General features: G+C 35.8%; 1 protein-coding gene across 1 annotated transcript; it reads left to right on the forward strand.

Moving 5' to 3' along the window:
• The first annotated feature begins 848 nt into the window (after positions 1-848).
• On the forward strand, positions 849-11384 carry rab31 (RAB31, member RAS oncogene family). Its single transcript, XM_042498484.1, has 7 exons — positions 849-966; positions 2499-2578; positions 4043-4124; positions 6004-6075; positions 7284-7390; positions 7742-7851; positions 8831-11384. The coding sequence occupies exons 1-7, from the start codon at positions 931-933 to the stop codon at positions 8926-8928; spliced, it is 585 nt and encodes a 194-aa protein (XP_042354418.1). The 5' UTR covers positions 849-930; the 3' UTR covers positions 8929-11384.
• Positions 11385-11613: the final 229 nt, after the last annotated feature.

The following is an 11613-nucleotide window of genomic DNA, read 5'->3' on the forward strand; positions in this document are numbered from 1 at the left end:
ATCCAAATCCCACAAAAAATATGTGTGCAAATTGATTAATGTGTGAGCATAAATGTCTTGTATTTAATGTAAATATCTTCAGAACCCCCAAATGGCATGTTTTTTTAAAAAATCTCCAAATCCACACCTTTTATCATAACCAAAAAACTGTGAAATGTGGTTATTTATGGAAGAAAGGTTATATATATATATAATTGCTTTTTTTTTTATTTATTTATTTTTTTTATTTTTTCAAATTTTCAGATAATTTTCTTGTACTTTTCCAGACGTCTTGTTATCCTCTGGGTCATTTTTTCTTTTGCTGCTCATCGCTTTTTTCCATGTTTTTGAATAAAATAAAGCCAATTTGTATATATATATATACATATATATATACACATATATGTTATATATGTATATATATGTGTGTGTGTGTGTGTGTGCGTGTGTGTTTAAATATATATATATATGTATGTGTGTATATATACATTCATTTATTTATTTATGTTTATTTACAAAAAAAATAATGACAGAGCCATTAGTTCATCTATTTTTATGCAATTTATCGACTTTAATGTCATTATGCATGCTGCATATTGGGTCATATTAGGCCTATGTTTAATTTATTATGATTTTTTTTAAATTTTTTTTATCTGTCACATAAGTCGCATAAATAATTTAATTTTTATCGATCTATTGGTGGGGATTTGTCCTCCAAATACACGTCTTGACAGAAATCTCCAATGCCAAGTATTTTATTTTGAAAACCACCACCGGAAGTTCTGTTTATCAAACGCAGCGTTGACTGCTCTGTGGACTAGATGTCCAGTCTGTCTCAGGGGCTGGGTGTCTCTTTTTAGAGGAAAAAAGCTGAGTTTTAAGCATGACGAGACAAAGACACTGACTGAAAACGGACAAATAATGATTTAAAAAAAACTTTCACAACTCACCATGGCAATACGGGAGCTCAAAGTTTGCCTTTTAGGGGTAAGTTGATGTTTTTGTTGATGCACTTTTGGGGGAAAATTCCTTCTGTATTCCTGCTGCGAGTGTTCAACTAACCGACAACATTTTGACGTTAACAGACGTTAGCTTCTCCAACTGACACTTTAAAAAACGTGCAGCTGTCGGTTATTTTGAAACTTTATCGAGCTCTGTCGTCTGAAAACTTGAAAATATTGTTAGCTAGTTGAAAACCGATCGACCGGTGGGCGAGTCAGTGGTTTTACATTAGCTTTCTCGTCGTGTACGTTTTTTTGTTGTTGTTTTTTTTTTTTAAACAAACAGTACTTTAAATGTAACTTTATTCTGTTTTCGTCTTAATTTTTTAACGGCTGTGACAGTTTATCACCCATGACGTCACCATGCTACAAGCAAGCCGTTAGTTAGATTTCCTGCTGCGTTAGCAAAACACAGCAGAGCCTGTTTATAGACGGTGACAGGGATGTTCACAGCGTTTGGACTGCAAAATGACAGCTTATCAATGAAATAAAAGGGGAACAGGGGACTTTTAAGAGTTACAGAGAGGTTTACCAGGCCTGTTTAGTCTGCCACAGGAACTGACATGCTCAGCAAACATTCCTCACACAGCCTTAACCAATCTTTTGTTACCCCTCTGCTCTCAGCTGCAGGTTTGCTGCATATTTTAGCCATGTCAAGCCAAATTAAGAGTTATCATTATCATAAAAATGCATGCAGCTTAAATTGCATGCAGCTAAAAAAGGGCCTTTCATATTCACTTTATTATGTGACTGGGAGATGCATTGTGTTTTCTTGCATTAATAAGCACAGCTGTGGACACAAGTTACTTGAGTCAAGTCATAAATTTGATGACTTTCAGACTTGGTTGGGCAAAATCAAAAAGGACTTAAAACTAAACCTGGACTTTAACACCAGCGACTCATGACTAGTCATGTAGTATTCAGATCTTTTACTTTAGTAAAAGTACCAAAAACTAAAAAATGAAACGATAAAAATAGCTCCTGGAAGTTTTACAAAGTAAAAGTTCTTCCCATGCAGACACTTTTTAAATTTTATTGGCAATGATTAAAACAAAATACAGATAAAAGACTAAATGCCAAATATCGGCCCCAGTAATCGGCCAGGCTGATAATATGTCAACACCCAATTTTTACACGTTTACTATACCATTTCTCTGTTGTCAAAATGGCTTTACATTTGGTGAAGAGCACATAAGAGAGCACAAATGACTTGTTTTGGACTGGAAACTCAAAGTTTAGGACTTGACATGGGGTTTGCCTCTCTTAGTTTGTGACTTGAGTGTAAAAACTTGAAACTTGCTTGTGACTTGTAAAATAATGACTTGGTCCCACCTCTGTAAAATTAATTAATATATATAATCAGAGCTACTTATATAATCTATGCACGAGCAGAGACTATCTGATGTGGTGGGCATGTGACCAGCAGACAGTTGTCTAATCAACAGGGTTCATTGTGTACGTGTGTGTGTGTCAGTAGCGCTCTGACTGATGTGCTGTTATTGATGTCTTTGTTTTCAGGACACTGGAGTAGGGAAGTCCAGCATTGTTTGCAGATTTGTTCAGGATCACTTTGACCACAACATCAGTCCCACAATAGGGTAAGAGCACTGCAGTACAATTCACAAAACACAGTGTAACAGCAGGAGACAAATCAAGTCATCGGGTATTTCAGATCATTGTGGAGAATGATCCTCCAGATATCACGGATCAAAAATGATAAATAAACAAAAGAAAAACTACAATATGCCTCATTTTCCTATAAGTTAATGGTTTAAGCTTATTTTTTTAACCCTTTGAAAGTTGAGCAAATTGGCTTTATTTCTTTAAAAAAAATGGGAAGAATGCAATGAGCATCTAAACAAGAAATTACCCAAAAATTACCAAGAAATTAGTAAAAAGTACAACAGAATCACTTAAAAATAAGCACAAAAATGAAAAAAGAATGTTAAAAAACCTACAAATAAACAGGTAACTACTTTTAAAAAAAATCTTAAATATTTAAATATTTCTGTAACATTACTCTGAATATATGTACATATAGTTCCCTGGATATTTTTCACTAGCTTATTTTTTAATAACTTTCTAAATGTCTCATTTCTTGCAATTTTTTCATTACCCTTTTTTCCCCACGCTTTAAAAAATAAATTTCACAAAAAAGTGATGTCAACCTTGAGTTAGAAGTGGGTCAGGTTTTTATTAACAGACTTACCCTACAAATTGCTTGAGACAAATGCCACCATTAAACACACTAAGGAAAAAAACTTTAATTTAGAGTATATAAGAGCACAGCACTAACACTAATGAATAGTACAGCTCAAAAATAGAAAATTAGTTTTTGGCGGCAGATGTTTTAATTGTGGCGGCCGCCACAATTTTTTGTACTGTGAGAAAATTAGAAAAAGATGGCAGGATATTGAAAAATGGATTTCAATCACCTGCAGTTATGTTGTACTTTTTTCACCAACAATTTGTCTTTTTCAAAATGTTGGGAATACAAAAAACCCAACAGGATGGCAAGTTTTTTTTTCTCCTTAGTTTACAAGAAGCTAATATTGCGTGTGTGTGTGTGTAATAAATATGTGTAACTTGGGTGGGGACACAATGTCTCATGTGATGACAGCCGTATATGACTAAAGTGTATTTGTGGATTGTACCTTAAACATAATTAGATCATAAAATTTGATTCCTTGAAACACTGATTATGTAACATACCGAAAATGAATGATACTGTATTCAAAATTGTGCTCACTCAATAAAAGAAATATTTTTTAAAAAGTAAACATTACATTGAGATAAGCTGAAGTGGATTTAAAAAAATGCAAAAAAAAATATGTCAGACAATATCTCTATATAATGAAACTTTTTTTTTTTTTGCTCTTTTTTTAATTCGATTTTTTTTTTTTTGACCCAACACTATAAGTGCTTTCAGGCAACATGAGTTCAGAATCGACCATATTCATTCGTATTATTTGTTTCTTGCTGACGTGTACTGTTTTGCTTCCGGTGCCGTTTATGGAAAATGCTTCAAAACACTGTTATGAAATACTCTTTATCACCCACAGAGCATCATTCCTTACCAAAACAGTGCCATCTGGGAATGAACTACATAAATTTCTGATCTGGGATACAGCCGGACAGGAAAGGGTGAGTCCACCTACAACAGAAATGCCTCATTTACTTGTTATTAGCTTTACACACATGACATGACTTTAGGATAAGTTCATTTCTGTTACATGCTGCAGGAAGCAAGCGGTGACACAGTAATTTGTCTGTCAGTGGTCCCCATGACATCGAGTTATTATTAGGCTTGAAATAAGATGATTCATGTGGGGTTCAAAGGTCACAAGACTGTGGTATCATCACAGTGATTCATCTTATGGAGGGGGTTGTTGAAACTTGCCAGACGTGCTTACAGCATGGAAAACTTGTGCAAGTGTTTCCTGCTTTTGTGTGAAATTGATATCTTGAAACCTCTGTTACCAGGGTTTTAAATATCTATTTTTATCTGTGTGTGAATAATATTAATTTTAACACACATGACTATCTGTTTGATCTCTTTGATAAACACCAGCAAACGTACAGTTAAAAAGCTAAAAGTAGCACCAAGAAGAATGTTTTCAGGGGTTTATTTGAGGAGATCACATAACTGAACTTTAATAACTACACCGCTGTTGTTTTGACCACTTGCTGCGTGCAATATAAAGGCACTGAAGTTATTGAGTCATTAATGGTGCCTTAAAGCTGAGTTTTGATAAGTGGGCCTTATTGTTTGTGTTGCCACAAGCACAGGGGTGATGTAATGCATGACTGCAGTTAGTGGTATTACAGCTGATGCAGTTAATGCCGTCATGATTGACAGTTTCGCTAAAGACTCCTCTGCTCTGATTGCTTATTTTCGTGCACATGCAGTAAGGCCCTTGGAAATGCTGAAAAGCCATAGAGTAGGCAGAGGAATATACATTTTCCCTCACAGATCATCTGTCTCATTTAATGCTGCATGAATATACTGACAGTTTCAGCAAATCAAAAAAAAAAAAAAAAAAAAAAATCTTACAATAAGTACCAACAACAGCTTTAACCCCTTAACAGTCACACTAAGAAATGCTTTTGCAAAAAAAATAACATTATAGACCATAGAATATGTTAACAAATTGCATCAGTTTATGAAGATTTTTTTTTTTCCCCCAGTATAATACATTGTAAAAAGTGCAAAGGTCAATATAATATAATCTGAAACTAAAAGTAACCACAATAAATATGTACAAATAAATATAAAAATAAAAAATATATGCAAATAAAAATTAATCTAGAAAAACAATCTATATACAACATATGCTTTTAAAAAATGTCAATGTTTTATAATTAAAAACAAAAATGAAAGTAACTTTATCACATAAAAAACAAAAAATACAATAATAATTTATCTAGTTACAAAATCTGTTTAAAATGTATTGTAGAAAAAACAAATAGTCAATTAAATATAATAAAAATAGAATTTGATAGAATTACAGCATAACCAAAATACTAAAATGCACTGTATAAAATGACAGCTGTAATTTCCAATTTGATGGCAAAAAATGGCAACCGTGCGGTTTTCATGCCTGTTAAAGGGTTAAGGACACACAGATTGGATTTTGTTGTAATGTCAAATACAGTAGAACTTGTATGTTTTCTGTGGAGGCTGTAACCACATTCGTCTTAATGCTGGAGAAACGGTCATAGTAAGTTATTAAGAGGAGGTGAAACTTGTGAGGAAGCAGATTTTTCCATAGTTCATCATCACTTAAGAATGTATTGATGTAGTCTGTTTACAGTACTGTATTCTGTGTTAGTCTTTTATGGATTAACACAACATTTTAAATGTTAGGATCCAGATTTAAGGTTGTGCTCGGTGAAGTGGACTCTTTTTGAAGTGATCTTTATAAAGCACTTCGGATGACATTTCTGTATAACTGTGCTATATAAGATTTTATGATATACTGATTGATCATACTAACTACTGTAAACATGTTTTCCTTTTTAGTTTCACTCATTAGCTCCTATGTACTACAGAGGATCGGCTGCTGCTGTCATTGTCTATGACATTACTAAACTGGTAAGAATACCACAACACTCATCATCTTTAAATCAAAGCAGAGACAGCTTATTAAATTTGGGTTCGGTGAGATGGCTGGTTAAACATATGTAAATCACAGTCCACCTTCAAGTTCAGATCTGTGGAGGGAACTCATTTGGAAAAACACTGTATAACTCCCAAAATTAAGAAATCACAAAGCATCAAACCTGAACACGCTCAGTGATGGAGAATGTGTGGAAATATGTCATTGCAGGTCATTTTCATATTTTTTGGGAGTGCCCTAAAATTTCTTCTTACTGGGTAGTCATGGTTACAGAGATCCAATCAGTAACCCACTTAGAACTTGACTGTAATTTTAGTCATTAATTTGGGAAATGTCCCCAACTGAACTGATAAGACAGGACAGATATTTATTCAACAAGGGCTGAATGGATAGAAATAGTTAAGGAAATGTGTGTTGGAGCAATTCACTTTTTCTCGTGCCAGGAGACATGCCTTGTTTGTAGAACTGTGTTTTATGATAAGCAGATTGGACTTTGGCTTATTAATAAGTGAAAGACTCCCTCCTCCTTAGAAAGGAAAAGGAAGGAAAGGAGGAAAAGAAAAACCCCGGCTCTTCATGAATCAGGGTCCTGGATCACAAAGACCTTGGAGGATGATAAAGCTCAATCGTGTTAAAGGATGCACAGTCCTTGATACTTTGTCATCTCTCCTTGTCTTTTTTATTTTTTATTTCTAACATGATATCAGCATTTTAGGCAATTTATGATGACGCTGTCTGTTTTTCCTTGTCTTTAATATTTTCAACAAAAAATGATAAAAAAATATAAAGAAAAAAACTTAGGTTGTTTGCTGACTTACCCAGACTAGTGGATAAAATCTCTGTTAATATCTAACAACGTTTTTTGTCTTACCTAACAACTGTTGAGGGACTGAAGCAGTGCCTCTCAGCCCTAAATGTACCATCACAGCTGCTGGTGTGTTAAATGTGTGTAACAGAAGAAGCTGGTTTCACACTATGTGCCTGATGTAAAACTCAATGACTTTTCCATCACTCTGGGACGCCTTGATTCCATGACTTACAAATGCCATTCTTTCCTGGTCTGTTCATGGAAACTGTCTGAAAAACATCACCTAATGCGATGAATATGTGACACGAGCTGTAGGGCATAGTCTCATAAATAAACCGATCCCAGAGTTGACCGTGATGTGCTCTCGCTGTTCAGGACTCGTTCCAGACGCTGAAGAAGTGGGTGAAGGAGCTGAAGGAACACGGTCCAGAGGACATTGTTGTAGCCATAGCAGGGAACAAGAATGATTTAGGAGACATCAGGTGAGAAAAAGGGTTTGTTTCTTTGGCTGTCATAGCTGTAAAGAACCTGCATTTCATCAATATTATGGTGATAATATTCGATTTTTTGCTTGAGGCTTTTTAGCACATTTTTGATGTTTGTTATCCAAATTTAAGATGTTGACAAAAGGATTTTTATTGTAAATGCGTATTGGTTCTAAATATCGGTTATTGGTCTAATTAACTACTAATAATCAGTAACGGTATTGGCTCTGGAAAAACCAATATTGGTCGACCTCTAGATTAAAGTAAATTACCAAAATTTGGATTTGCCGCGGGACCTTTGTCTAGCGTGAACCTCCTCCACACTAACTGTAGTGTCCTCTCTTACAGGGAAGTTCCTATGAAGGAAGCAAAGGAGTTTGCTGAATCGATTGCAGCTATTTTCATCGAGACTAGTGCCAGAAATGCTGTCAATGTGGAGGAGCTCTTTCAGAAAATCAGTAGGTTTTATGTTTTTTCTATATGTTGCATCTGTGTCATGTGTCTTTATATACTCGTATTATTTAGGAAGTTAGCAGTAAAGGACCAGACACACCAAACCGACATCAGAGAACTATTTTATTTTGGCGTGATTGAAATAAAGATGTAACTAACTTATATTTGAGCATGTTTGCCCTTCATCGATGGAAATCTGAAAAACACAAATATTTCCACTCTTTATTGTAACCCGACACCCTCACACACAACAAGAGGAGACCATTTTTTCTCTCGATATCGCAGCTGTTTCTCACTGCAGTTTGCTCAGTGCTGTTACAATGAATGTACATGAGGCAGGAGGATCCATCCTGCAGGTTATTGTAAACAAACGTTACACCCATTGACATCACAAATTTGAGACTTCTCTGGTTTTTGGCTCTCAGAGAGTAGATGCACATCCCTTAGTGGTTGCTGGATCCAAGATAAAGAGGTGTAAAGAGATAGAGATCCAGGCTCGAAGCGTCACTTGTTTTGCAGAATAAAATCCTTTACTGGGAGGTTCCTGGTGTGCGGATCCTCAGGATAGAGTACCTCATGTTCACAAATATTGATCCCTCATAGGCCATGGAAATAACAAAAATGCAGACCCCAGTGACTGCATTTTTATGTTTATTGTAGAAAAGAGTTGCATCCAAAATATTCCGAGGCAAGTTCAATGTCCGTACACAGGTGTCGGAAAAACCCCAGAACAAAACAGCGATCAAAGATAGTGACAAAATAGTGAAAGTGAAAGTGAAAAAAATTGGGGTTTCCCCTGTCACTCCCTCTCCTTCACAAAACTGACTGACTGACAGTCGTGATATCGGTATTCCATCACCATGTGACCCAATCACTGGACGTGACAAAATTAGGTGCATAAAAATAATAATGATAGTGAAAATCTGGCACCTACAGCCATCGTGGCAGCTCTGTATTAAGTGACCCTGTGCTGTGTGTGTTTAGGTAAACAGATTCCTCCCCTGGAAAATCCAGAAGTGGAGAGCAACGACTCCTTTAAACTCACCCGGCAGCCTCCTCCGTCCGCCAGGAGGTGCTGCTAGTACCGACAGTGGCTGATGGGACTTCTTCCTTCAGCGCCGGAGACCCCACCGGCACAGCACAGCGTCCACAATGCACACAGCGTCTTCCTCCTGGACAAGACAAGACAGTGGACATACAGAGGTCAGCCAGCACGTGCGGGCAACTGCAACATGAAACAACAGTATTACACGAGTCATTGCACATTTATTTCATTTAATTGTAGCAGTTTAAACACTGCGGAGGTCTGGAAGCAGAAAGCCTTTGGTTTGTCCCCCTCAGGTGGTGTTTTGCCTGAATTACATTAAGATTTCTATCTGTGTTGTATATCACACAGCTCATTACAAAGAGGCAGTTTTATCCAGTTTTCCATAGTGACATAAAAATTAAGCACACATTAATAACAAGTGATAAAAGTTTCATTTTGGTTGTTCATGCATTTGCTCTGTAGATTTTCATTGCACTGTGGCTCTTTAACAGTGCACATTGAATGAAGGTTTTTATATACATTTTTATGAGGATACACTTTCCGTCCCATGGAGCTTTTGCATACATTTGTATCACTCAAAAAGAACTGAATTAGAATATTTTGAATAATTGTTGTGGAGATCTAATCTTGAAAATCGTTCTTTAGCTCAAACGCAGCGGCTTTACATTCCACATCGTCATGTGTTGTCACACACATTAACTGTAAAAGGGTTTAACTGTTGTGCTGCAGAGTGAACAGCATGGAGGCCTAAATCGTAGTTACAGTATGACGCCCCCTGTTGAAACACTGTGACCAATGCTAGAATTGTTTACATGGTGATTTGTTGAAGATGTTTTCTACATGCTGAAATGTGTTGTTTGAGATTTCACTACAGGGAATGACTGTATACGATTTTTTTTTAAACCTGAAGCGGTGTTATAATGTTAAAAGGAGAAAAGATGTGCATGTATTTTACTCTAAACATGTCTAAAAGTGTTAAAAAGGGTTTTGTTGTATATGCTAACAAAACTCTAAATGGGAGTATTGCCTTAAACCTAAATCATTTTTAACTTGCAAAAAAGTGGAAAAGGGGTAACAATGAAAATAGTCCTTAGCTCAGTAGTGTTAATTAAGATTATGTATATCTGCTGCTGTTTCTTTGGCAGTAATGCCCTTGGATTTGACCACTTGAAAATTTATAACAGCACTTTTGAGCTCATTCAACAGTATTAATTTGGCATCATTTTTTTTTTCAACCTGTATCTTTTTTTCCCATATTTTTTAATGTAAGTGACAAATGGAGACAACAATTTCTGAAACCGGTCCAAAGCTGTTCCAGCATTTGTGCACCATCATCGTATTTTTGCCCCTTACAGGCTCAGGTTAACATTGAATGAAGTTTGTTGTACAATGATTAAATTACTGTTTATTTAAACGAAGTCTGGTTGGATTGCCAACAGCACTTTCGGGGCTGCTTCTGGTTAAACAAAAAGGATTTTACATAAAAAAAAAACAGTCTATCTCTGCAGGAATCCGGTCCATAATGTTGACAGACATTTATAATAACAATCTGAGCCTCTCAGTAGCAAAAACAAGCTCTTCAAGCGGACGTAACCAGACGGTGCCAAATGCTTTGAGTGTTCACCTTGCAGCCCTTTTTGCAGCTACCAGCTGCAGCGCTCTCTCAGTACCGGACAAATTTGAAAAAAATGTTTGTCCTCAGTAATAACTTAAATACAAAAACATTGGAGAAAAGAATCCAGGTTGAAAAAATACTCACGTAACCCTTCAATGTCATTTTTTTAATAGACATGAAAGTTGTGTGTAACAGTATTTCTGGTTCTACATTTCTGTAGCTTAAATCTACAATTTACCAACATGTATGACGAGGTAATAGAGTTCAATGAATAGTTTTTAATGCAAGTATAGTTAAATTTTGCCAATATGTGCCCTTCTCTTTAATGGAAAATCATCCCAGAGTCCCTTCAGAAATCTGCCACTTAATGCGGCTTTGCTTCTGCTGAAATGTAACAAAGTGATTTGTGGAAATCGAAATCTGAAACTGAATAAGGGGCTGCTCGGTGAGCCAGATTTACAAATTTACCAGAAGATAAACATTTCATAAAAGGCAGATTTTTAAATGCTGTTTGGCACGATATTACTACCAACCATACAAGAGAGTGAAAAAAAAAATTATAAGAGGTTACACGTTGACATTGTGATGAGATTTTAAAGTGCTATATTTGTTGCCTCACAAGTGCCTTTTTTATGTTTTTCCAAACAAATGTATGACATGCCATAAAAGTTCATACTGCAAGAATAATGCATGAATTACTTGACTAAATTAGTACAGACTAATTGTACGCTTAACAGTCAACTTTGAAACTGCCAGTTATCTGCAGCCATCCTTATACTGTGTGCCTACAGTAAGTCATGCTTCCCTGTAACCTCTGTAGATCAGATTAACTTTTGTATATTAATCAGTGTAATAAAGTAGTGATTATTCTATTGTTTTGGTTTGTTTTGGTGACTTTTACCCCCTGTGCTGATAGAACTGTGTTTTGAAGTGTCAAAAACACCAGAAAAGTCTTAAATGTACATCATAGCCTTACTTTATGTTTAAAGTTTTGTTGATGGAAAGATGAGCGAGAGAAGACAAAGGTCGTGACTTGGATTAGCCACCTGGTGTCATGGGAACTTGTTTTGCACCTGAACTAAGCCACCGTGACACTTCCGAAAC

The sequence above is a fragment of the Plectropomus leopardus genome, chromosome 12 (genome assembly GCF_008729295.1).
Source record: "Plectropomus leopardus isolate mb chromosome 12, YSFRI_Pleo_2.0, whole genome shotgun sequence".
NCBI lineage: Eukaryota > Metazoa > Chordata > Actinopteri > Perciformes > Serranidae > Plectropomus > Plectropomus leopardus.

Bases quoted from the DNA above. Each gene is read 5' to 3' on its own strand.
- rab31 (XM_042498484.1), top strand. From the start codon at position 931: ATGGCAATACGGGAGCTCAAAGTTTGCCTTTTAGGG. The intron at 4,125-6,003 runs GTGAGTCCACCT...TTTCCTTTTTAG, and splicing joins ATACAGCCGGACAGGAAAGG to TTTCACTCATTAGCTCCTAT. The intron at 7,852-8,830 runs GTAGGTTTTATG...GTGTGTGTTTAG, and splicing joins GGAGCTCTTTCAGAAAATCA to GTAAACAGATTCCTCCCCTG.